We start from the raw sequence: 27,071 nt of genomic DNA on the forward strand, positions 1-27,071 counted from the left end.
TTGCTATGGAGTGCTTGCTCTTTCCCACCAGGCTAGGGCACACATCTGCCATGACACTGTTCCTCGCTGGCTGTTCTACGAGATGTCTCTGTCCCTGGGACTGGTTGGTGGCTCCACTAAGTGGTCAGCAGTGTCTGCCCAGCATGCTGTTTGAGGTCTCTGGGTTTTCTCCCATAGGTATGATGCATTCACCAGGGTTTGACGGGAACAGCAGCCTGGGCCTGCAGATGCTGATGAACGCGGACAGCCTGTACTCGGCGGCGCACTGCGCGCTGCTGCTCAACCTGAAGCTCTCCCACGGTGACTACTACCGCAAGCGGCCCACACTGGCACCCAGCACCATGGTGAGTGTGCGTCTTTCCCGACCAGGCCTGCCAAGGACCAACAGCGGCCTCTGGGCTGGCACCCAAGCATCGTTGGCCAGAGAGGGATGACTTGGCTGTGCCCACAGGGCTGTGGAGGGCGGGCACTCCCCATCCACAGGAACCTTTGTGCAGGTTGCACAGAACGGTGAACCACAGGGCTACCCACTTGGTTCCAGGAGCAAAGAGCACCAATGTACCCGCATTGGCTGCCTGCCAGTGGCCCAGTAACTCCATTGGGTGGCATTAAACACACATTCAAAAACGTGATCAGCTTAGTAAGTAAGTGCTGGGCTCTGAAATGTACCGAGACATATGCATACCCAGAGCCAAGCTGCCTAACACTGATAACAAAGCCCCTCTGTAAGGCGGTGAGAGTGATGGGAGGGCCTCTTTCATGGTTGGCTCCCTGGCATGAGCAGGCCCCTCCATAGTGGACCCCAGCACCAGTTCAAGAGCCTACAGCCTTGAAGCTGCCTGAAGGGATCATTTGTCTGATAAACGATGAACAGATTGTACACTTCTGAAGGTGAGTGGTGGCTATATGAGTGTCAATCAGGTATCTCTTGAGACACGTATGTCCTTCAGGGAGCACAGGTCACCTCTGGTGCTGACGGGGTGGTGAGAAGGAGGTGCTTTGAAACGTCTCTGTGCAGCTTCTAATCCTCCCACACGCCAGAGAGTAAAAATATCCAGTGCGGTATCTCTACTTCTATTGTTGTTTAGTCGGTCAGTCATGTCCTACTCTTTGCAATCCCAGGGACTGTAGCCCACCAGGCTCCTCTGTCCATGGGATTTCCCCAGTCAAGAATACTGGAAGCAGGTTGCCATTTCCTTCTCCAGGGGATCTTCCCCACTCAGGGATTGAACCCACATCTCCTGCATTGGCAGGAGGATTCTTCACCACTGAGCCGCCAGGGAAGCCCACTCCTTCTGTAGGTTTCTTAAAAGGATCACGCAAGTGAAAGGACCTTCATGAAGTCTGTGACCTTTCCACCGCAGTTTCCGCTTCCCTTCCGACCTCCTGAGCCCAATCAGCAGAGTCGTGTTTTTCCTGTAAGCAGTGACTCAGTGACTCCAGGGACGTGGGAGCCTGTTGTTTGCAGGGGGTCATATCTGGTCGTTTTCTCCTGTGATCTTCTCTGCAGAAAGAGTTCATGAAGCAGGTCCAGACCAGCGGGGTGCTGATGGTCTTCTCCCAGGCCTGGATTGAGGAACTTTACCACCAGGTTCTTGACAGAAACATGCTCGGAGAAGCCGGCTACTGGGGCAGCCCTGAAGACAACAGCCTCCCCCTCATCACCATGCTGACGGGTCAGTGGCTCCTTGCAGGGCTCCATGGCGCTCAGGGGTGGGCTCAGGCTTTGAAACAGCACCCATAAAGCCTCCCTGGCCATTGGTGACAGTTCCCAGGAAGTGTCATGAATTCACCTCACAACAGCTTTCTGTCCTTCTTCCATGTGGGACTCTGCAGGCTCACTGTGCCCCATTATATTAGGAATTAAAAGTGAAAGTCCCTTCAGTTGTGTCCAACTCTTTGCAACCCCATGGTCTGTAGCCTGCCAGACTTCTCTGTCCATGGAATTCTCCAGGCCAGAATACTGGAGTGGGTCACCATTCCCTTCTCTAGGGGATCTTCCCAACCCAGGGATCGAACCCAGGTCTCCCGCATTGCAGGCAGATCCTTTACCATCTGAACCACCAGGGAAGCCTAGATTACGAATTACTTAGCATCTGTGTCCATTGGGATAAAACTGTAGACTTTTTCTGGGGATATGAAGTACTGTCTGGGCACAAAGCCCAGAGTTATTCCTGGAAGCTCTCATAAAAGATACCCTGTATGATTCAGTGCTCCTGGGAATTTGCCAGCAATGTAAAATCATTGATTTTAAACTTGGCTTCTTCCCCATTTCTTGTCCATATCAGAGATCCTCCCTTACCTTCCCAGCTGTACCAGAGTTAAAAATTATGTAGGAAGAGATAAACTGGAAGATTGGATTGATGTGTACACACTACTATATATAAAATAGGTAACTAATAAGGACCTGTGTATAGCACAGGGAACTCTACTCAGTACTCTGTAGTGGCATATGTGGGAAATGAATCTAAAAAAGAGTGGCTATATGTATAACTGATTGACTTTGCTGTACAGCAGAAACTAACACAGCATTATGAATCAACTATACTCCAATAAATTTTTCTTAAAAACCATGAAGGGGCAGTTGATTAAAGTTGAATATGGATTTGAACTACATAATAAAATTTTATTAGTGTTAGATTTCTTAACTTAAATGATACTGTATTTATGGGTAAAAGGACTGGATGTTTCCACTTATTCTAAATTGGTTAAGAAGCAATATAGATACATACACAGAGAATTGTGGAATAAATGGGGCAAGGTGAAAGTAACTGGTGAATCTGTGATATGTGTGTGTGATGTCACATCAATAATACATATATCAATAATATGTCTCATACTTAATACATACACTCAAGGAGAGTTCCTTGTACTATTCTTGTAACTTCTGAAATTTGAAATTAAAAGTTACAAAAATATTATATAAAAAAAGAATGCAAGATAGTTGCCCAGAATCTATGTCTTTAGCATCCAGAGTTTTCATTTCTATTAGAGATTTTTGGAAGCAGTATGGGATGCAGTCATAAGGCAACATTTTGGCAAAAGCAGCCATTCATGGCTTTACATGGCATAACCACAATGTCAAGTCAAGATCAGGGGTTGCTCAAAAGTTTGGACTGGTTATCAGGAACCTTCATAAATTAGATCTTCAGGCTTGTCCTATATTTGATCTGAGTTCCTAGACTGGTTCCTGATCTGAGTGATCGTCTCATGGCTTCCGCTGATGGTATAAGTAGAGCATGGCCCTACACAGACACCATTTATTTTATTAATTATAATATTTACATCAGTTTGAAAAATAGGAATTCATATTTATGAAGACATTTATGAGACATTTAGTCAGTCTGCTTGTAAGGAATGCTTGTTTTCCATCAGACTCCACAAACTACCTTCAGACCGAGATTACAGTCCTGCCCAGAGCTTCTAAGTGCCTTGGAATTTAGATGAGGATCCTAAACCTGCCAGTCTTAATTTTCAAATGCCATCCTTTCTGCCAAAATTAATCTCTGAATTTCTTCCCTGAACCTTAGTACAAGGAGTCATTTAGTAGATGTAAAAATGATCACATACCAAGCTATTCACAGGAGCCATTTTCATTGGTCATCACTGTTAATCAGCTGTGTCTTTTATAATGGAACAATAAGTTCAATTGCTTCATCCATAGAAAAGTTATCTAGCTTTAGATTAGTGATAGAAAATCAGAAGCTTTTCATAAGAATTCTACAGATTTAGATTCTGTGATTCTTTGTAACAGATTTCAAGTATGAAGTGACAAGTGAATTTGAGCAGCAATTAACCTAGAGCTTAGAAACGTCCATCTGGTCTTCATTTTGTGCAAGGAAAAGCAATAGCAGCAATCTGGTGATCAACGCTGTACTACCTGTGGCCATCCCTTATGTCATGTCGTGTCAGAGTGTTCTGTACAACTGGGGGTTTTAGCACTTGGATAAGCTTTGTGTTACCTGAATTCATCAGTTCATTAGCTAGCACGGAGGAAACAAAACTGTTACATGGCAGTTTCTAGGATGTCATTAGACCATTTGACCATAAATTAATTCAGTGAAACTAGTCTGTTCCTACTGAGTCATCAGATATTTCTCACTGCCTTCCCCCCACCCAGTTTTACTGAGATATAACTGACCCATAACACTGTATGAAGAATATGAATACTAAGTCCGATTTCTTCCTTTGCCAGCCTCATGACCTTGGGCAATTTTCTTATTTTGAAAACTTATTTCCTCCTTCATGAAATATCAATAGGAAAAATAATACCTACCCTGCCTGCCTACACAGAGTTGTAGGTCTAATAAAAAAAAATGTTAAGTGAAAACACTTTGAAAATGGTACAGTGTTATTAGTAAGGTACTGTGCTTTCCAAGGGCTTCTCTAATAGCTCAGTTGGTAAAGAATCCACCTGCAATGCAGGAGACCCCGGTTCGATTCCTGGGTTGGGAAGATCCTCTGGACAAGGGATAGGCTATCCCCTCCAGTATTCTTGGGCTTCCCTTGTGGTGGGTGCTTTCCAATCAGGTTATATGATAATCTTACCAAAAAGACTTATTCTCCTCTTAATTCTTATGAGGAAGTACTGAAAGATCCATGTTGGAGTAACCTGGTACATATAAAATGTGGGAATAATGCCTTGGTTTGGAATAAAAGGGAGTATTCAAAGGTCAAAATATTCTAAATCAATAGATTTTCTAACAGAGATAGCAGAATTTATCTTTATTTTTTCAAAGAAAAAATATGCATCAGTCTAACAGAAGAAAGCTCTAGCAATGAAAGAAAACTGTACTGAATGGATAAAACAAAAATTTTTAACATTCTGATAACAGGTTATTATATACTTGGTACATAATGAATCCCATGGCTATTCATTGGGGGAAAAAATGAATATTGTGGTAGCTGTTTTTGACTACAGTGTTCTTTAAAAAGGAGGGGAAACACCTTGCCCTTTTTCCTTGACAGATATCGATGGCTTAGAGAGCAGTGCAATTGGAGGGCAGCTGATGGCCTCAGCTTCGATGGAGTCTCCTTTCACCCAGGGCAGGAGAATTGATGACTCCACGGTGGCAGGTAGTGACTTGGGTCTTGGGTTTATGAATATGCATCCATTGTGTGTGTTATCATCTATTAAGTTATTATGCGGCAGCTTTTTGTGCTGACATAAATGAATTAAGATTTTTGCCTTGGCAGGAAAATACCTGATAGAAGTTACTGGCATCACCCAGCTGCTGATGCCACATTCATTATTTATAAGCATTAACTGAAACAGTCTGATATCCATTCCATTGTATTTCCTGTAGTAAAATTGCATACACCTCAGTAATGCTAATGGGATGGCCAGAGAATCCCATGGCATTCATCACCAGGTCATTTTTGCCTCTGGAAGGTAACCCACGCCCCTTCACATTCTAGGTGTGGCATTTGCTCGCTATATTCTGATTGGCTGCTGGAAGAACTTGATCGACACTTTATCAACCCCCCTGACGGGCCGAATGGCCGGCAGCTCCAAAGGGCTGGCCTTCATCTTGGGAGCTGAAGGCATCAAAGAACAGAACCAAAAAGAACGCGATGCTATCTGCATGAGCCTCGACGGGCTACGGAAAGCCGCGCGTCTGAGCTGCGCTCTAGGTAAGGCAAGGTAGGGTATTCCTGACCCGTGGCCCAAGGGGTGTCCCTGAGGAATGCGTTATGAGTGGCCCTGGTGGACAAGTCTTTTAGAAGTAGTTTTGCCAGATGAACGGCTAGAGAATAAACTCAGTTAAAGGGTGATTTGTTTGTTTTCTCTAAAGGAGTTGCAGCCAACTGTGCTTCGGCCCTCGCCCAGATGGCAGCTGCCTCCTGTGTCCAGGAGGAGAAAGAGGAAAAGGAAACCCAGGAACCCAGTGATGCCATAGCACAAGGTAGCGACAGAAAGGCCAGAATCCACCTGGAACCTCATGTGAGGTCTGCGCACACAAGCAGACACATTCCTCCCTGTTGCATATGTGATACACGGCACATTGTATACACCACTGATGACGAGACCCTGCCCGACCACAGACTTAAGTCTGTTTTATGGGCTGATCCTCCAGATGCTCAGTAGATCCCTGTGAAGATAAGAGATATACTGGCCCCCGGTGACTAAGAAAGTGCATGTGGCTGCTAGCCAGAGGCCCCTCAACTCAGCTCTTCACACCTCTGGTGTTCTCTGACCACTGGCTTTGGAACTTCCTAGGGGTGCACATTTGAGGACCCCTCAGGCTACAGGGGGAGGGCAGAAGGGCCTGTGTTCTGAAGCAGGGATCACACTGATGGAGGAATCCCGAGAGGAGGCTCAGGGTTTTCTTGTTGGAGAAAACCCAAGCTTTGTGAACTGAGGAAAGAGTTGATTTTTAACTTGATAAAATCAGTTCATCGATGAAGCAGATGGTTATCTAGATAAGAGAATAGCCTGTCTCATAGGAATGGAAGATGAATGGCAGGCAGCAAACGAGGAAAAATTGGGAGCTTGGGCCGACTTGTGCTAACATTGTATCAGGTGCAAAAAATAAGTAGTCACAGAAAGAGTTGGCATCTTTTTAGCTGAGAAAATACAGGTTAGGTTGGTGTTCCTCGAACTTGAGTAATAGAGACCCATGTGAAAGCAGACCAACTCTCACACATCCCCACTGTTAATAGCAAAAGGGTATCACACTTGCACTAAAAATGTACAACTATAAGTTACATAAAAGCACTTAAAGATCTCCAAAACCTATTAAACCACAGCTAATATTTGAATTATAGACAAAAAATTAAATCAGTATCACATCCAGGAGACAAATGATGCTTTACTAAAAATCAGTTTGCCCCTTACAGTAGGAGCATGGTTTGGCTTCCTCTGAAGTGAGCATGCTGTGTTTCTGGGTTCTGGACTTGATTATCCCACTAGACCCATCTTCCAATGACTGGACAGCTTGGTTCATGGAGGATGCTCTCATTTGTCCCTGCCTTGGCATTTTGCATAATTGACATTTTCAGTCACCTTCTACATCTTTCTCACGCATTATCTACAATTTTAAAAGTATTATTTGAAGATCACAAGAATAAATGTAAACTCTGGGAGTAAAATATGGGCATTTTCAGTTATAAAGCAGTCATCATGGTACTCAGAGTGTACAAGCATGTTGTTTTAGATGGTCATCATTGTGAACACCTAACAATAAATAAACCTCAGAGAGGACTTGCTGACTGCCAGGAATTCTTTCTTATTTTCAGTATGAGTATACAGGGCCAGAGGATGGGTCTGGGCACAGACGGCTTTAGCTGGGATTGGCACTCAAAGCCCATCCTCGCTGCTGTGACTGACCCAGATCCCAGCTTGAATCCGTCCACTTCTGAAACCACAGAGCTGGTGTCACCAGTGTCTGTGGGCTGGGTAGTTTGCATGATGAGCCTCGGGGACGTGTCACTGAAGATTTCACTGCCAGTGACCTCTAGCGACATCTCCAGTTTCCTGTTGCCCTTGCACAAGCACATGTTCTCTCCTTTCCCTCCATTCTCACTCCCCTTCTGTCTCCCTTACTTGGACGGTACTGTAATGAATGTCTTTCTGGTGCAGTGAAACTAAAAGTGGAGCAGAAGCTGGAGCAGATCGGGAAGCTGCAGGGGGTGTGGCTGCACACAGCCCACGTCCTGTGCATGGACGCCATCCTCAGTGTCGGCCTGGAGATGGGCAGCCACAACCCCGACTGCTGGCCACACGTGTTCAGGTGCGCAATGGGGTCCCCGCCCTGCAGGCCTGCCACCTGCCTGCCACGGGGGTGGGGAAGGGGGTGCTGTGCGGAAGAAGTAGACTTCCATGCCTGCCAGCACTTCAGTGGTGCTCAGTCACTAAGTCATGTTCGGCTCTTTGCAACCCCATGGACTGTAGCCCTCCAGGCTACTCTGTCCATGGGATTTCCCAAGCAAGAATGCAATAGTGGTTGCCATGCCTTCCTCCAGGGGATCTTCCTGGCCCAAGGATCAAACGCATGTCTCATGCATTGGCAGGCAGACTCTTTACCACTGAGCCACCAGGGAAGGCCCTGTAGATTACAGTAAGTCACAGAGTTTGGATAAACGCTAAATGAGAGATTAAAAAGAGAAGAGGGAATAAGGGCCTAACTGAATATATATGTTGAAGAACACAGTGACAGAACTAAATTTAGAAAACAGTGAATTATCACTTGACATTGTCTGAGAGGCAGATATGTTGTCTCAGGGAAGAAAAACTGATTCTTAAACAGAGTCTGGTAAAAGACCACATAAGTTAGGTGAATAAGGCATATTTAAAAGCTGGTCATGTGTCAGTAACATAACATTCCTGTATGTTTAGTAATGTCTTTACTGAAAGGACTTTTGATAAATTACATGGATACGTAATAAATACAACTTTTAATTTAGCTAGACAAAGAAAAAAATGGAGTAGCCTTTTGTGCCAAAATTGGCCAAAAGTTTGGCTCTTAGCTTTACAGTATCAAAATAAAAGAACCTCCCGTGACACCTGTAAAATAAAAGCAAAGGAAGAGCACTACAGTCCTCCCACAACCAAGAAGAAAACCCTTCCTCCTCCAGCACTGGCAATCAACCAGACCTGAGACAAAGTAAGGACCACCATCCCCCAGCAGCAGGCACAGGGCGGCTGCCCGCCTTCTTACCCTTCTCCTCGGCATATACCCGCCGTCTCCAAACTCAGTTCTGGCCAAGCAGCGGAGGGGCGCTCGGTAGCAGGATGACAGCCCCACGGCCAGGCTCAGGTGTCCTGATCTTGCCTAGGGCAGTGGCCTAACCTAGGTTCTGTTTATCATCATCAAAGAAAATCCAGCCTTGAGTGAGTTTGGTTGACTTTCAAAGATCCTTCTAGGGTTGAAAAGCCCACAAGAGGCTTTTGTGGAGAGGAGCGTGTGAAAGGGCCAGGATGAATTGGTGTGGAGCACAGTGGGTTCTACTGTGGGGGCTGGTGACCAGATGTTCTCCATTGCTTTCACAAGCAAACAGGGAAAAGATTTAACTTGTACCTAAGCGATTTATTTGGATCAAAAAACTGGCCCAATTATGGAACATCAGAGTAGATTATCCAAAGTAGTCTTTCCTAGTAGCTGGACTTATCCTGGGATGAAGGGTCTCCAGTCCCAGGTCCTGTCAGGGAACAGTTTGTTTGGAAGCTGAAGATTGTACTACGTTGTGTCTTTTCTCTGAGTTGACTGTGATCAGGTGACTACTCCGCTCCAGTAGGGGTTACGTGGAGTTGTCAGGACCGAGTGGGACAAAGCTGGGCGGAATCCCTGAAATGAGGGCCCACTGTGGCCAGAGAGCCAGTCCACCATATGCATATTCATTCTGGGATCTCAGAGAAAGGAGATGTTTCCCAAATCCTAGAGCACAAGACAGAGAGGGAAGAGGGCCTTTTGGGAAAATGCATTCAAACAGCCAAAGTCCTGATAAGCCAGTATCTGGACAGGACAGACTGAGATGAACAGAGTTTTGTTCCCATACTTTCCCAGAGGAATCCCCCCAACTCCCACCTCCACCTCCAGGCTGTGTGGTCCAACTCAAAATAAATGTATATAGTGAGGAGAGAGGGAGCGGGGAGGGGGGTGGAACGCGGCCTTCGCTGGAGGAGGGCAGTGATTCAGGAGGGCCGTGAGGCTGGCCCAGCTCCTCCGTATCTCCCTGTGGGGTTGACCATGCTGGCCTGGCTGGCTGCGACTCAGCAGCTGCTTATGTATGACTCTCTGCAGGGTGTGCGAGTACGTGGGCACCTTGGAACACACCCACTTCAGCGATGGCACCTCTCAGCCCCCGCTGACCATCAGCCAGCCCCAGAAGGCCCCCAGAGGCGGACTCCTTGGGGACCTGGAGAGTGAGGGCTCACCCCAGGAGCAGAGCCTGGAGCAGGAGAGCTCCCTGAGCGCGGCCCCCGTCATCCAACCGCTCTCCATCCAGGAGCTCGTCCGAGAAGGCAGCCGAGGCCGGGCCTCTGACTTCCGTGGGGGCAGCCTCATGACAGGCAGCAGTGCCGCCAAGGTGGTGCTCACGCTCTCCACACAGGCTGACAGGTGCGTGCCATTCCCAACACACCCGGGGCGGAGCGGGGAATGGAAGGCTCCTCTGCTCCACTTTCCCTGCTCCCCTCCCCCTCCCCTTCCCCTTCTCTCCCCCTGCCCCCCAGAGCACCCTTCCCCTGCTGACCACACTGCATCCTTCTCTTCTGCTCCAAAATCATTCCCAGGACAACTTGATTTGTTAGCCAGTCATGGAAGCCTCTTGTAATTTTTTTCAAGCCCACTTCTGTCTCACACTCAGTATGAACTCTTGTTTAGTGACGATGGCTGGAGGCTTTTGAGCGGAGAGCAGGCTACCCAGGGCAAAGGTTCTGCACCTACTCTGTGTCCACAGGCAGCTTCCTCTCCCTGGGCCCTGATTTCTCATAGCAAAATACAGTCATAAAGTAACATAGGGTAGCCATAAGGTTCAATTAATAAGTTTGAAGCAGTTAGAACAGAGCTTGGCAAATAGTAAATGTTCACTATTTTTGATGGTAATATTTTAAAATCGTATACCCAAGAGTATGATCTATTCTAAATTGACGCCCAGCAACCATGTTAAGGTGAAGAGGGAGAAATCAGCAGGCATCCCAGCTGTTTAGTGGCCCTTCTTGATGTGGAGAGCGCTTTGGTCACCTTCACCTGGGGCCCACCCCTCTCCACTCCCCATGCTTGGTAGTTGTGCCCCAGACCACCCAGTACGGGTGCAGTGAGGTTCACACGGGAGTGCAGAGAGATGTAGGAAGAGCGTTGCTGGCTGGGCTCAGAAACCCGAATTCGTTCCTGGCTTTGATATCATCCAACTGGATAGTCGTGTCTGTGTAAATAGTTGCACTGAGACTCAGTTTCTTCATCCACTAACTCAGGACAATAATCCCTTTTTCCTGTTTAACCATTAAGGTGGCTTTGAAAGTGTTTTGGAATCTGGAAAGTGGTATACAGGTGTCAGGTGGGATGTAATATTCTTCCCACTAGCAAAGAAGAAAAGGAAATGACTAATGAGATCTAGAAACCAAATGGTATTGAAATTGCAAACCACAAGAAAGATGTATTTGCTTCAATAATTTACCCATCTTAAAACCATGTGCCTCATGTCACCTCTTCAGGGCCTTGTTATTCAACTTCTGTTGGAGACACTCTCCCTTTCACAGCACATGGCAGCCTGAGGGCTGCTTGCCCATCTGGTGTCATCATGGATTTGGAGATTGGGCATTGGGTTGACCCCAGAGCAGAGGGAGGCTGACTCGCCTCATTCCTCAAGTGCCACATAGACTGGTGTTTGGTCCATCATTCCGAGGTCCGGTGAGCCTCTGATCCTCCTGTGAGCCCTGCTGCCTGCATTCCCTTCCTTCTCCCTAACTCCTTCTAGAAATGTCTGTGCCCAACAGAGTGGAAAACAAGAAACTGCAAGGTCCATCATGTTAGGGAATATTCATTATTGCAGTAAATGCTTGAGCGTTATCATGTCCCAAGGCTCTGGGTATATGAGTCAGAGGAGTAAGAAGGTCATTTCCTGCCCCAGGGGACGTACAGATCAAGTTGACCCTGCTTCTGAATCCTCCTCTGGGCCAAGTCCAACATTATACTCATCAGTTGAAGCCCAACAAAAGCCTTGATTAATTTACTGGGATTTTCTTTACTATAGTTTATGAAATCGAAGTTAATTGTGAGGATTCCATTCCCAGTTGTTAAGCCTCTGTGAGTGATGCTTTGCCATCTTTCAACTTCTTGCCAAACATTTAATGAGTGCTCATCTCAGCTATGCCATGGGGCTACAAAGATTTTTTTTTTTCTTTAGGATAGTCTGTGCCCCTCAGATTAAAATCTTGTAATTAGAGCAGACTTGTACTCAGTAATAATAGATACAAAAATACCATACATTTCTTTATAGTGTTTACACAACATTTTTATTAATCACATTTAAGAAAATTACCATAATCATTTTGCATAAAGACTTTGCTGAATTGTTTCTAAGTAACAAGTCTTTTTCTTTCATGCAGGCTCTTTGAAGATGCTACAGATAAACTGAACCTCATGGCTCTGGGAGGTTTTCTTTACCAGCTAAAGAAAGCATCGCAGTCCCAGCTTTTCCATTCTGTTACAGAAACAGTTGATTACTCGCTGGCAATGCCAGGTAATTCTTTCCCTGCAGAAACTGTGCCATGAAGCTAGCAGCAAACAACCCAGATCTCTGATGCCAACAGCCTGCCTGAAGACTTGAACCCCCATTCCTTTCATACACGGTCACCCTGGCTAAGTTCAAGAGCAGATTTGTCGTGTAGAGTTGAGACATGATCTGTGTGGGTGGTGCTGGTAGGGGGTTGGTTATTATCCGTTGTGAATGGAAATGTTGCAGCCGCCACAGTTGCAGGTATTATCACTGTTGTTCTGCTAAGTTTTGCTTGTGATGTAGAAATGGTGTGGCAACTCGCTGTAGATAGCTTCACATGCACGTAGGAACTTTTCTCCGTATCACAAAGCACACACCTGCCTTAGCAGAAGCAGAAGCAGCTTCTAATTCCAGAAAGGCCTGGGAGAGAAAAATGGAACACTCAACAGAAGCCTCAAGGCCGCTCTTAGAAAACCTGCCCCGGGGGCATGTGGCTTTAATGGTGGGTCAGAATCACTGGGCTTCCCAGGTGGCTCAGTGGGAAAGACTCCACGTGCCAAGCAGGAGATGCAGTTTTGATCTCTGAGTCGGGAAGATCCCTTGGAGAAGAATGGCAACCCACCCCAGTATTCTCGTCTGGGAAATCCCATGGACAGGGGAACCTGGCGGGCTACAGTCCATTGGGTCTCAGAGAGTCAGGACACAACTTAGCGACTAAATAACAACAGAATCACAGTCTTCATGGATGTTACCAGGTGAACACCCTCTGGAAAGCCAACATGTGGGAGAGTGGGTAGAGTTGTATTGAATCGCCCATGAGTAGGTCCCAGGTGAGTGGCGGGTTTTGCTCACAAATGCACTGTCCATCTACAGCCAGGTTGTTGTGCTGTTAACAGTGAGTACCTTGTTCCCAGAAATTCAGGCAGAGGCACAGAGCCATGTGCCAGGATCACACTGTGGTGGCAGGTTGAAGGGCACAGCCTCTGAGGTCCTTCCAACCATTAGGAATGTTGACTCTTACTGCAGATTCTAATTTGAGAACCACAGTGCTTTCCTGTGAGTTTTTAATAGACTTTAAAACCTTAGCTATATAAAGCCAACTTTCCAGACCCAGCCAACTGCCAGAGAATCTCTGAGCCCAGGGGCAACCTTCAAAGTATTTTGCATGGAGAAATCAGTAGACTCTGAACTTACAAAAAAAAAAAAAGCTGTGAGGGGCAAGAAGCAGCAGCAGACCTGGGAGGAGGATCAAATCAATCAGATCCAAGTTAAAATGCTGCCTTCACCGCTTATCAGCTGTCAATTTAGGCAAGTCAGTTCACCTTTCTGATCCTCAGTTTTCTAATCTCTACGTAGCAATAGTTCCATTTACTTCTTAAGGTTTGCTTTTAAAATTAAAGTGATCACAGACAGAACAGACTTGTGGTTGCCAATGGGGAAGAGAGGTGCAGGAGAGATGGATGGGGAGTTTGGGGTTAGCAGATGCAAATTATTATATATAAGATAAGCAACAAAGTCCTATAGCATAGGGAACTATATTCAATATCCTGTAATAAACTATTGGAAAATAATATTTTAAACATATACATATGTGTATATATATGTATACCTGAATTACCTTGCTGTAAAAATCACTGCAGATGGTGATTACAGCCATGAAATTAAGACGCTTACTCCTTGGAACGAAAGTTATGACCAATCTAGATAGCATATTCAAAAGCAGAGACATCACTTTGCCAACAAAGGTCCATCTAGTCAAGGCTATGGTTTTTCCAGTGGTCATGTATGGATGTGAGAGTTGGACTGTAAAGAAAGCTGAGCACCAAAGAATCGATGCTTTTGAACTGTGGTGTTGGAGAAGACTCTTGAGAGTCCCTTGGACTGCAAGGAGATCGGTCTTGGGTGTTCTTTGGAAGGAATGATGCTGAAGCTGAAACTCCAGTACTTTGGCCACCTCATGCGAAGAGTTGATTCATTGGAAAAGACTCTGATGCTGGGAGGGATTGGGGGCAGGAGGAAAAGGGGACGACAGAGGATGAGATGGTTGGATGGCATTACCGACTCGATGGACGTGAGTTTGAGTGAACTCCGGGAGTTGGTGATGGACAGGGAGGCCTGGAGTGCTGCAATTCATTGGATCGCAAAGAGTCGGACATGACTGAGCAGTGACTGAACTGAACTGAACTGACAGTAGAAATTGATGCATTGTAAATTAACTATACTTCAATAAAATAAAAGTGATTAAAGACACAAAGAACCAACACAATGTCTCATACAGGGTAAACATTCAGTAAATGTCAGTGATTTTTGTTACTGTCATTTTGAAGTTTGTTTGATATGGCCAGGCTAATTAGAAAGGCATATTCTGGTTGGTAGAGGCTGATTGTGATCAGCATTTTGTGGGCATTGCGGGAAGAGCAGGAGGACATGAGCAAGAAGAGTGAAGAAGACTAAGGTGGCAAAGTAGTAGCAAGAAATCAGAGCAAGCAAGAATTGTACAGAAGCAAGACAAAGCAGGTTAGATCGCGTGTTACTGGGTAGCAAAGGGGCCTGACCTGCTTGGCAGGGGCTTCAGAGGTGCTGTTAAGGGCTGACAAAGTGGACAGCGGCTGTGAACGATGGGACGATAACTGCAGCCACTGTTACTAAGAGTGGAGGGCAGGTAGTCTGTGCCAGGCCTGTGCTGAAAGGTTGTTGTTGAATCACGCGAATACACCGGGATTCTTGGACCCCGGAGGAGAAGAATTCAATCCAGGGCCAGAGACGAGGTTTGATCGCTCAGAGCTTTTGTGTAATAAAGTTTTATTAAAGTATAAAGGAGATAGAGAAAGCTTCTGACATAGGCATCAGAAGAGGGCAGAAAGAGTACCCCCCTGCTAGTCTTCAGCTGGATGTTATATAGTCATTAGCAGTCTGTTAATGAAAGAAAGGAATGTCTTAAAATTCAGAATGGCACCAGGCCCCTCACCCATAAGATGCATTTTGGGCGCCAAATGGTTTATCCTGGGCCATAAAATGATTAACTTGAATCTTGAAGAAGGGCAGACCACCATACAAATAGTTTCATTTACATAGATTAGGGGAACAATATCCATACTGGTTTGTCATGTAGGTTCTGGGCCAAGAGGCAGAACCGACTTGGAGACAGAGTTTGGGGTAAAGGCATAGTACATTAGCATAGCTTAAGACGAACATTTCCATAAGAAAAAGGCATTGGGTATCTCTAGGCGAAACCAGGTGTCATTATGGCAACACAGTATTTTGAGAGAAACCTCCCTTTAAATTTGTATAGAGAAGGAAAAAATATTGCTAGTTTGTTTCCTCCTGCCGCTTAAGAGAGAGAAAAATGTCTGACACTTGCAGGCTATTTCCTCCATTTGGAGACCCCTGGCCTTCCTGCCTGTTACCTTCTCAGTGCTGAGTACTTTTGAGTATTGGTCATATTTCATCCTTGAAGTAACTTTAAGGAGAAGGCACTGTTATCCCACTTTTACAATGAGAAACCGTGAATTAGGTAAACTTCCAGTCTATGGTAACCCAAGTGTTAAATGATGGAGCCAAGATTTGGGCCTGGGCAGCCAATACCCTAACCTTTCTATTGATACTTAACCACATCATTCCTCCTTATCACAAGTATTGTTCACACTTGTCACAGCAGGCACTAGGGATGCTGTAACCTTGTCGACCGAACTCCTGTTCATGCTTGAATCCGGGCTCCTTTCCTATCTTGGCAAATTCACACCAAATAATCCTACTTATCAACTGTGACTCTTTGATTTTCATCCTCTAGCCATGCTTAGACAGGTCAAACTATTTCTGAGTTTGGGATTGATGGCTTTTATGGTCTTGCCTTCTTGTAGGAGAAGTGAAGTCTACCCAAGACCGCAAAAGTGCCCTCCACCTGTTCCGCCTCGGGGACGCCATGCTAAGGATCGTGCGGAGCAAATCGAGGCCCCTGCTCCACGTGATGCGCTGCTGGAGCCTCGTGGCCCCACACCTGGTAGAGGTGAGCGCCCTGAAAGTGGGAGGCCCAGGGACTCCAGGCAGGGTGGGGACAAAGGCAGTGTGGCCACATTGCCTGGTCACAAGCATCATCATTCTCTGATTACACCCCATGGCTCCTATCAACCCAATGGTGGCACTGCCCTGGTCTCACTCTGACCCTTCTTTATACTTATGTGACTTAGCTGGGCACCTCATACAGCCAGTTTCTTATTCTTTATGGTCTGCTACCAGCCTTAGTCTGGCAATTCTTTTTTGTACGCGAACATAACAATGTCTTTTGTTCCTGCTGGGCTCCCCTTTCTAATAGCTAAATATATTCCCTCTACATAGAGGAACCATACATCCTGGTTTTCTCAACTGAATTAACACTCCTAGGACCTCTTTGACTTTCCAAAGGAAAGCGGTTTATATGATAAATTATATGGTAATCTAAATATCCATCTAAATATCTCAATACATGGTGACTGGCTACTTCTAAGTTGATGGGGAAATTGTTGCCCTGTTTGACAGTGGTAACTAGTCTGTATAGCCCTTTAGCACTTAATCTAGTAGAGCTATGCCATAGCTCATCTGGTCTCTCCTCTAGCCAACTAGCCCTGGCTTGTTCTTGTGGAATTCTTAGGATTCCAAAGGAAAGCAAGAGGGCAATTCCAAATCAGAATTATTTATTCAGTCCTTTACTTATATAATGCTTGTTATTATATAATATCAAATATTATATAAACAAAGCAAGTCACACATCCAAGCCCAGGGTCAGTGTGGGAGAGGACTACTAAAGGACACAGATACAATGATGTGAGTCAATTAATTCACTATTGGTGCAGTCACCCCACATCCCGAGGGACAAATGACTCATCTGATCTTCATATGTTTGAAGCACAGCTAGCAAGGATACCATGGGCAGTTTCCAGACAAGGTTCCAGTGTATTTAGTCAGCGTGTTCTATACTGCCCCCCAAAAAATGTCACATTACTGGGAAAAAGAAAAAGAAGAAGAAATTATTGTACTGTGTGTGTGTTAGTCGCTCAGTCATGCCTCTTTGCAACCCTATGGACTGTAGCCTGCCACACTCCTCTCTCCTGGGATTCTCCAGGCAAGAATACTGGAGTGGGTTGCCGTGTTCTCCTCCCGGGGATCTTCCCAGGAATTGAACCCCGGTCTCCTGCATTGCAGGCAGACTCTTGATGGTCTGAGCCACCAGGGAAGCCTGGTTATTAGAAAATCTTAATTTTCTAGAAACTTCAAAGTGAAACTGAAGATGTGTCTGATCAGTTGGTTAAATTATTTAAAGTGCAGTTTAATGTGCTGTTCACTGATATTTACCCTTGAAATCTTTTACTTTAGCAGAGTTGCTGCTTCCACTTCCCTCCAGGAAGGTGGGTTAGGAAAACCTTCAGGAACCAGGTTCTTAGTTGCCCGAAGTCCTGAGGGTGTTCGACTCTCTTGTGAATTTTGCAGGCTGCCTGCCATAAGGAAAGACACGTGTCTCAGAAGGCGGTTTCCTTCATCCATGACATACTGACGGAGGTTCTCACGGACTGGAATGAGCCACCTCATTTCCACTTTAACGAAGCTCTCTTCCGACCGTTCGAGCGTATCATGCAGCTGGAGTTGTGTGACGAGGACGTCCAAGACCAGGTCAGCGTGTCGCCGTCGCGGCCCTGCCATCTTTGCCATAGCCTGCCGGCCCTCACTGAGCAAACCGGCAGGACTGCTGTGTGAGCGCTGCAGATTTCCTCTTTCCAGCACTGTAAGCCTGTGTGAAATCAGGGACCAGAAGAGGTTAAGTAGTTTAGCTAAGGATATATGATTAGTGATTGGTGGAGCTTGGATTTGAACAAGGCACCCTGGCTATACGAGTCTGTGCTCTCATACCCACACTGTACTCTTAACCACGGTCCTGCCCTCTACGGAAAGACAAATGGTGAAGAAACTAGAGACTTCATATTTTTCTTATGATGATGATCTAAGAATACAGATCCTCTGTCTCTGAAATCTACTAAAAATGTTAAATAAGGGCTAAGCTTTTTATTTTAAATATACTGACACACAGGCAAGAAAGTAAGGAATATTAAGATGCCCAAAACTAAGTAACAGTGGGAAGCCAGAGAAGCAGAGCTCTGAGACTGGATTGGCCATGAGCAAACTGACCATCAGGTAAAGCTAAATGTCTGCCTTCAGTCAAAAATAATTGACTCATTAGGAAATAACATGTCATGAATACAGAAAGAAAAGCAAACAATAAAAATAGACATATACACCCTCTCCAGCTCCCCACCAGGGATCCAGATATTGCTGTTATCAGAGACTGACTTTAAAATAACTGTGTTTATTAAAATTCTAAACAATCATTTAGAACAGGAGAGATTTTGGCTATGGTGGCATAAAGAAGTTAGCAGATCCTCTCCATAAAAATTTAGTCTACAAAAATAAAAAATTGTCAAAGGCATCCATTGCAGGGCTCTTGAAATTGACCACAGGCAGATGATAAATTGAGTAGCATTTATGCTGAAAAATAGTTCTTGCCAGAACTTTGGTTAAGGACAGTGGGAGCCTGCGACCTTCTTAGTGAAGGTGGAAGTCATCACTTACAAGCTATTGATGATAATAGTAATTTGACCAGTGTAGGCTGACTGGGAAAATCAGCCTTTCTGCTTAAGAGACAGACTCAATTTGAAGAAGACTACTGGTTTGTCCACTAGAAAATATAGATTTGGTAGGAAATGAGCAATAGAATACTACAGTGTTGCTGGCCTAAGGTTGCAATGGTGAACCAGTAACAAACGTAACATGAGATTCCGGAAACCAGAGATTTCATAGAAGGACAAGGTAAAGTCCTTATGCATCTCTAGCTGACTGAAATATGGACATATATAGGATAGACCATCTAAATCCCATCAGAAAGCAAAACACCAGAGAGAGTTATGAACTGGCTGAACTTTGAATATTCTCCCCAGCTGATTGGCAGAGGGCAGTCTCCTTAAAGGCTCAAAGTATTTGAGCGAAGTCTCTGCCTACTTCATCAGCTTATGACTAACCTATGCAGACATGAAGACAGCACTAGAAAGTCAGGCTGAAAAATAAAAATAAAGAAATTTAGTAGAGATACCAGTGCCTCACACCATGGGAAGAGCAGAGATAGGGTCTATAGTATAAGTCTGAGCAGTTTAGTATTAAAAAAAAAAAAAACAAAACTCGGGGGTTGGGGGCAAGGGTGGACAATAGAAACTGCCTTAGAGTGAGACCAGATGTTGTATTAAGCTAAAACCAGGATTATTTAGATCCAAAATTCTGATTTGGAGTGGGAAGAGAGACAGACACAGGATCTAGAAGAGGTGGTGACCCTTACCAATGATACGTTCATGGTAGAAATTATAGAATATTTAGCCAAAGAAGTTCAGCACATGTGATGGGAAGAGGGCTCAGTGTGTCCTGGCTGTGGCTTGGAATGTTGAATTAGGGGGCAGAGACTTTGGAGCAGCTACTATAAGTATGTTCAAGGCATTATGTTCAAAGATGACACTTTCTGAAAAATAGAGAATCTACATAGAGAAATGGAAACAGAACGAATACAAATTCTAGAGTTGACAACAACACATGAAAAATCCACTAAATAGGCTTATCAGCAAGATGTGAAATGGTAGAAGAAAGAATCAGAATCAGCAAGATTGGTGTAACAGCTCAAAAATCAGTCGTGTATCTTTTTAGTAGAATAAAAGATTAAAACCCTATGGTCATCTTAATAGACACAGAGAAAACATTTTACAAAATCCGTCACTCATTTTAAATGAAAAACTTTCAAGAAATGAGGAATAGAAAGGAGTTCACTACTTGGATGAAAGGAGTATTTGAGAATCGAATACCAAACTTCACACAATGGTCAACTGAATGCTTTTTCCCAATAACTGGGAACAAAGCAAAGATTTCCACCTTTACCAATTCTGTTCAACATTATAAATTTTACTCACTGTACCGAAAAATTAATGCCATCCAGTTTTTGAAAAACAAAATTGTCTTAGTTCATAGACAACATAGTCTTATAAATAGAAAATCCTAAGGAATTTATTTTTTAAATTACTAGAATTAATAGTGAGTTTAGGTTACTGGATATAAAAACAACACATTAAAGTCACTTGCATTCCCATATCCAAGATGTAAGTTATCAAAAATTGAAATTGAGAACAATTCCCTTTACAAGAGCATCACAAATAAAATATTTAGGAATTTAGCAAAAGATGTTAAATACCTGTATGCTGAAAACTACAAAATATTGCTAAGAAAAAAAAAAAGAATATTCAAACAAGTTATGAGAGATGCTACATTCATGGATTGAAAGACAGTATTTTTATTTATTTTTTATTTTTGAAAGACAGTATTTTTAAATAGCAGATTTCCCCAAGTTGATATATAGATTCAGTACAATTCCTATCAAAATCTCAGCAGACTTTTTTGAAGAAATTGGGAAGTTTATATGCAAGTTCAAAGGATCTAGAATACAGAAAACACATTTGAAAAAGAACAGTGAATCTGGAGAATTTACACTACCCAATTTCAAAACTTAAGGAATCTACACCACGGAATATTGGTGTAAGGATAGACTTATTGATCAGGGGAACTGAATAGAAAGTATAGAAATAAATTCTCACATTTATGGTAGATTTTTGACAAAGATGTCATTGCAGTTCAATAGAGGGACAGGATATTCCTTTAGCAAATGGTGCTTGAACATATGAAGTAAAAATGAATTTACACCCTTTCATTTACCATACAGAAAAAATAACTCAAAATGGGTCATAGGCTGAAATAAGTGCAAAGCCTATAAAAGCTTCCACAGAAAGCATGGGAGACCACCTTGGGTTAGGCAGAGATTCCTTAGAAATGACACCAACAGGATCTGTAAAAAGAAAAATTGATGATTTGGACTTCATCAAAATGTAAAACTTTTGTTCTTCAAAAGACACCATTTTGGGGCTTCCCTGGTAGCTCAGTAGTGAGGAGTCTGTCTGTCAATTTGGGGGACATGGGTTCGATCTCTGGCCCTGGAGGATCCCACATGCTACGTGAAACGGCTAGGCCCATATGCCACAACTATTGAGCCTGTCCTCTAGAGCCCAAAAACCACGACTGCTGAGCCCACCTTCTGCAAAAAGGGAAGCCACTGCAATGAGAAGCCCACACACCACAACTAGAGAAAGTCCATGCACAATAAAGACCAGCACAGCCAAAAAATAAATGATTTTTTTTTAAAGAGACTATTTAAAAATAAAAAGACAAGCCCAAAGCTGTGAAAAAGAATTTACAAACCATGTGTCTTGGAAAGGGCTTACATTTAGAATGCATGAAGAACTCAATGATAAAAAGACAGTAATGAGAAGACAAAAACCTAACTTCAAAAACAGCAAAATATTTACAAATAGCATGTGAAAAGTTGCTTAGTGACACTTAGTAAAATGCAAATTAATGCAGTATGGGTGCTTATTTAGAAGACTTTTGAGTGAGTTTGTCTAGGTTTTGATTTTTCTCTTGCACTAAAATTAACCCAGAAATAGGGAGCCGGGAAGCACATCTATCTTCCCAGAAACTCGCCTGCTTCTTAGAAGGAAAAGGCGCCAACTGCTGCCCCCTTTGCCTCTGCAGGTTGTCACGTCCATCGGGGAGCTGGTTGAAGTGTGCTCTGCCCAGATCCAGTCAGGCTGGAGGCCCCTGTTCAGCGCCCTGGAAACGGTGCACAGCGGGAACAAGTCCGAGGTGAAGGAGTACCTGGTGGGCGACTATTCCATGGGTGAGGCTGTGTGTGGATTTTGCATCCTGAAACTTGTTTATTAGTTCTACATTCTAATGACTGTAGTTCTATGTTTTTTGGTGGAATCTTAAAAAACTTTGTCTGTATAAGATCATATCATCATCAAAAAGAGGCCACGTTCCTTGCTGATTTGGATGCATTCTATTTCCACTCTTGGCTGATGGCTCCGGCTGGGGCTTCCGGTTCTGTGTTGAATGGGAGTGCTGATTTTGGCTATGGGGCAATAGCTCTTTATGTCAAGCTTCATGCTATCGAAAGAAGTTGGAAAACAGGGAAGACTGGCATTCCGTTGTTTTATCAGCAGGAAATGGTGTAGCAGGAACACAAGCTCTGAGTTCTGCCAGCAGGTCGAGAACCTTGAGCGTTACCAGGCCCTGCTCTCAGTGACAGAGGAGACAGAAGGCTGAGAGACGTAGGTCATTTCACTTACACATATCTGTGTTGAGTTCATTCATAAAACCAAAAGGGAAAAATGTTATCCACTATCTAAGAAGCAGCAGAAAATATCCAAATAACAGGGAATTCGAATTAGGGAGATGGGGTGTGGCTGGAAATAGATGGGCAGCCATACAGTAGGCCCAGTGACCAGGGGTTGGGTCAGGGGCCTCCAAGACTAACCTTGCATTTAGAGACCCAGCAGAAGGACTCATGGGACTCAGCATGTAGTTATGCCAAGATTTCTTACATAGCTCAGACTTATTAATGGCTCATGGCCAAGGTTTATTACAGTGATATGGTAAGGACAAGCCAGATCCTAAGGGGAAAACACAGAATCCGTATTCGGGCCTCCCTGAGCTCTCCCCCTCCCTTGAGGGTCCCACGGAGCACTTCACCTCCAGTGGGAAAATGAAGCAGTATATATGACCAGGGGCAGTGTGTGAGCCTTTCTACACAGGGAAGCCCATTAGAGATCCAGCTAAGGGCTGGTCACTTAGGTACCCTCTGCCCAACACATCCCAAAATCCATACTTCCTTGCGGGGGTGTTGGGGGGAGGTGTTCAGATCAAACTGTGTTCTTTGCCCCAACCATCCAGGCGCAGAGTAAACCATCCAATTAAAGGACTATTCGGTGAGCCAGGTTCCCAGACCAGCCAAGGGCCAACCCTTGAGGCAGGCCTTTCTGAGGATAGCAGCCTCTGAGCCTTCTATGTTAGCTCTTTTCAGCACAGGTATGAGTAAGTTAGTATGTGCCATCAGGGGGTTATCGAAACCTTCCCATACCTATAATGATTGTGTGCAGGAGAATTCCAAAGGACCACATGTTTAATGGCCCTGTGTAGACCTACACATTGCTCAGCCCTGCATTCAGCCAGCTTTGCCCTCATCTGTCTGCTAAGCTCTCCTCTTAGCCATCCTACAGCTCCCCCTGCAGGCAAAGCTGAGAAGGACAACACGGGAGCCAAGCCGGTTATCCAGTCAAAAGACCTGGGCTTTGCTCCAGTAGATATATATATATATCTATATATATATATATTTTTTTTTTTTAATGCTCTTTGGAAGGTGCTGGGAGTATGGGCAACCTGAAGGGTAGACACCTAACTTTCTTAAAACTCTGTAACCTTCCTCCTTCAGGAAAAGGCCAGGCTCCAGTGTTTGATGTATTTGAAGCTTTTCTCAATACCGACAACATCCAGGTCTTTGCTAATGCAGCCACTAGTTACATCATGTGCCTTATGAAGTTTGTCAAAGGACTGGGTAAGTGGAGCCCCCCCTTCCTGCCTCCTGACAGCTGGAGACCCTTATCCGTATGGCTTTGTGTGAGTTGGCTGCAGGCGTCCTGGGAGAGAAGCAGACGGTGCTATGCTGTGTGCTCAGGAGCATAGAGCACAAAGCTTTCTGTAAACACAGCTTGGATTCTGTCCAGGGTTGATATTTTTCATGGTGTTCATGGAATAATTTTATAATGAAGTGTGTCTTCATATATTATTTTACTCCAACTTCTTTTTGAATCCTAAAACATTCACTATTATATTTAGTAATTGCTTTTATGCAGGAAACTGCTGTTCTCAGTGTCACATAATTAATAAGCCTAATTAGAGTTTGAGTTCCCAGCTCTTAAGCAAAAGTTACGATGCCTTCCCCCAGACTCTATTGATTATAAAATGTAGTTTGAAAGTGTAGGAGTCACCCTTCCTTGAGATTTCGTGTGTTTTAGGAAATACCTACCTGATTTTTAGGCTTAATTTAGAAATACTTTAACACAGTAGAGTGCTCATTGGAAAGGACTCCAGTGCTGGGAAAGACTGAAGGCAGGAGGTGAAGGGGACGACAGAGGATGAGATGGTTGGATGGCATCACCAACTCCATGGACATGAGTTCGAGCAAGTTCTGGGAGTTGGTGATGGACAGGGAAGCCTGGCATGCTGCAGTCCATGGGGTTGCAAAGAGTCGTATACCACTGAACGACTGAACTGATATAGCATGACCTACTGTTGGTATGGCTCAGTTTTATCCACAGTGAAAGTGAAAGGGAGTGGTGGTTAGTTAAATGCAAAGTTTAGAAGAAACTTCAAGTTTTGAGACTTTCACCCTGGAGAGCTCTTAGATACAGGGCCTTGAGAACCTTTTAAATAAAGAAAATATAAGGTCAATCTTTATAAAAATATAAAGGATATCAACCCTGAATATCCATTGCAGTACTAATGCTGAAGCTGAAGCTCCAGTATTTTGGCCACCTGATGCAAAGAACTGACTGAGAAAGATTGAGCAGTATCACCAATTCAATGGACATGAGCTTGAGCAAGCTCAGGAGATAGTGAAGGACAGGGAAGCCTGGCGTGCTACAGTCCATGGGGTTGCAAAGAGTTGGACACTACTTAGTGACTGAACAACACCAAAAAAATGATTTTGTATTCTTGCAAGGTAACTGACAATTTCTTTGCAAAAGAAAATAGGACATGGAGAAGCTAGGTGATTTCATCCATGTTCCCCTTATTTTGGAGCAGGAATAAAATGCAAGTTTCAATAAAGAGGCTGGAGGCCACAGGTCTGATCCGTAGACCATCCTTGTTACATTATGTTCTTATATACACACTCTGTTTTTCTCTGTACTCTGGGAAGTAGAGGGCTGAACTGAGGGAACATGAATGCCCCTCACTTATCCACTATACATGCTGAGCTTCAGAGGAAGATTTCTTTGAACAAAGTAAGATTTTACTCTTTTTAAACTCTTTCATTGTTGTTCACTCAGTCGTGTCCAACTCTTTGCAACCCCATGGACTGCAGCACGCCAGCCCTCCCTGTCCCTCACCATCTGCCGGAGTTTGCCCAAGTTCGTGTCCATTGAATTGGTAATGCCATCCAACCATCACATGCTCCTTTCAAGCTCTGTCCTACATTAAATAGAAACCAAATAGTTTAGTATCTTAATCATAAGAATACCTTAAAGCATGAGGTAATCCCTGCATTAGATAGTAAAAAAAAAAAAAAAAAAAAATCCGGTGCTTATTTAGAAAAAAAACACTTCCTCCTGTGCTTCTCCTTTACTCTGTCAAGTACTATCTCACTCACTAGAGTCCTGATACCAGATGTGTCTGGGGTTTGTTCCCACACCAAGCAGTTCTCTGTGACACCAGCCAGGTACCCTACTGGTCAATTCAATTCTGATACTTATTAGAGTTAGCACAGGTTAAGGGTTCAGTCCTATGTGACTGCCCCCCCATTTAAAATGACAGTTGCAAGTAGTGGATCTCCAAGTTACTCACAACTCTGTCCAACTTGGCTATAAATCAGTAGTTCCCATGATTCCCCCACCCCTTGGATTTGAGGATTTGTTAGAGCAGCTCACAGAAGAGAGGAAAATACATTCATCAGTTTATTATATAATAATGCATATGATAAATGATATAGGTGAACAGTCAGATAAAGAGAGAATACAAGGTGAGGTCCAGAAGAGTCCCAAGCTCAGGAGCTTCTGCCCCCATGGAGGTGGGGTAGAGGCTCCTCCCAGCATATTGATGTGTTGACCAATGCAGAGGCTCTCTGAACCCCATTCTTTGGGGATTTTTTTATGGAGGCATCATCATGTGGGGATGATCAATCATTAACTCAATTTCCACCCCCTCTCTTGCACCATGGTCTTTCTGGTAACCAGCCACCATCCAGGAGCTCACCAAGCTTTGCTTCACAAGAACAAAAATCCTGTCACCCAGGAAATTCCAAGGGGTTTGGGAGTTCATCTTCAGGAGCTGGAGTCAAAGATCAAGTATCAGAACAAAAGATGTTCTTAGTATCCTTATCATTTGGGAAATTAGGGTTTTAGGAGCTCTGTGCCAGGAACTGGGGGCAGACTAAAATATTTTCTAGTGCTCCACAGTCTTACATTTCATTTAAGAATCATTATCAGTGGTAATGCAGGAGATGTGGGTTCCATCCCTGGGTCAGAAAGATCCCCTGGAGGAGGAAATGGCAACCCCCTTCAGTATGCTTGCCTGGGAAATCCCATGAACAGAGGAGCCTGGTGGGCTGCCATCCCTGGGGTTGCCAAGAGTCAGACACAACTGAGCACACACATGCACGAACACATGCATGCGTGCAACACTACAAAACAGATTATTGGTATTCTGTTGTTCCGTGAACAATCAAGTGCCTGGTACATTGGCACAGTGAATAAAACATGCTTCCTGCCTGTGAGAGGTTTGCTGCCTCTTCTGGGAAACAGACACATAAATCAATAATCACAGTTCAGTAGTAAGAATACTTTCATAGATGCTAGTTTAAAAAAAAAGTCATTTAAGCTGAGATAAGCAAGCTGCTGAGACAGGGTGCTGGGTAGTAGACCCCATGCAGACTTCACAGGAGAAGTGACCTTTGAACTTGGTGGAGTGAGCTGTAGGTTTACTTTTCTGAAAGTTGGGTACCCACAGAGGAGGGATCCTAGGCGATGAGTTGGAATGGGCCCTGCATGCCACATCAGGGGACTGAGAATGCGCAGGGAAGGTTTCGAAACGAAACTCTGGCAGCACGTGTTCCTGTGGGCAAGGATAAGAGGCTACAGGCAGAGACCAGTGTGCAGTAGTTTGGGAGCGAGCAGAGTGCATGGAATTCAGGACATTGTAGAGGTGGGATCAGTAGGGCTTGTACTGCTATGATGTGGGGCCTGAAA

At 44.4% G+C, this 27,071-nt stretch overlaps 1 protein-coding gene across 2 annotated transcripts in view; it reads left to right on the top strand.

Moving 5' to 3' along the window:
• The window catches only part of ARFGEF3 (ARFGEF family member 3), a 173,317-nt gene that overhangs the window by 113,613 nt on the left and 32,633 nt on the right, over positions 1-27,071 (top strand). For both annotated transcript variants that reach the window (XM_027551679.1, XM_027551680.1), the window contains 12 exons: positions 178-344; positions 1,511-1,676; positions 4,969-5,076; positions 5,419-5,634; positions 5,796-5,906; positions 7,583-7,733; positions 9,744-10,061; positions 12,050-12,183; positions 16,020-16,165; positions 17,623-17,802; positions 21,802-21,946; positions 23,540-23,662. In XM_027551679.1, the coding sequence (XP_027407480.1) occupies positions 178-344; positions 1,511-1,676; positions 4,969-5,076; positions 5,419-5,634; positions 5,796-5,906; positions 7,583-7,733; positions 9,744-10,061; positions 12,050-12,183; positions 16,020-16,165; positions 17,623-17,802; positions 21,802-21,946; positions 23,540-23,662 (1,965 nt within the window). The remainder of the gene's footprint in view (positions 1-177; positions 345-1,510; positions 1,677-4,968; positions 5,077-5,418; positions 5,635-5,795; positions 5,907-7,582; positions 7,734-9,743; positions 10,062-12,049; positions 12,184-16,019; positions 16,166-17,622; positions 17,803-21,801; positions 21,947-23,539; positions 23,663-27,071) is intronic.

This window comes from Bos indicus x Bos taurus, chromosome 9, assembly GCF_003369695.1.
Source record: "Bos indicus x Bos taurus breed Angus x Brahman F1 hybrid chromosome 9, Bos_hybrid_MaternalHap_v2.0, whole genome shotgun sequence".
Classification (NCBI taxonomy): Eukaryota; Metazoa; Chordata; class Mammalia; order Artiodactyla; family Bovidae; genus Bos; species Bos indicus x Bos taurus.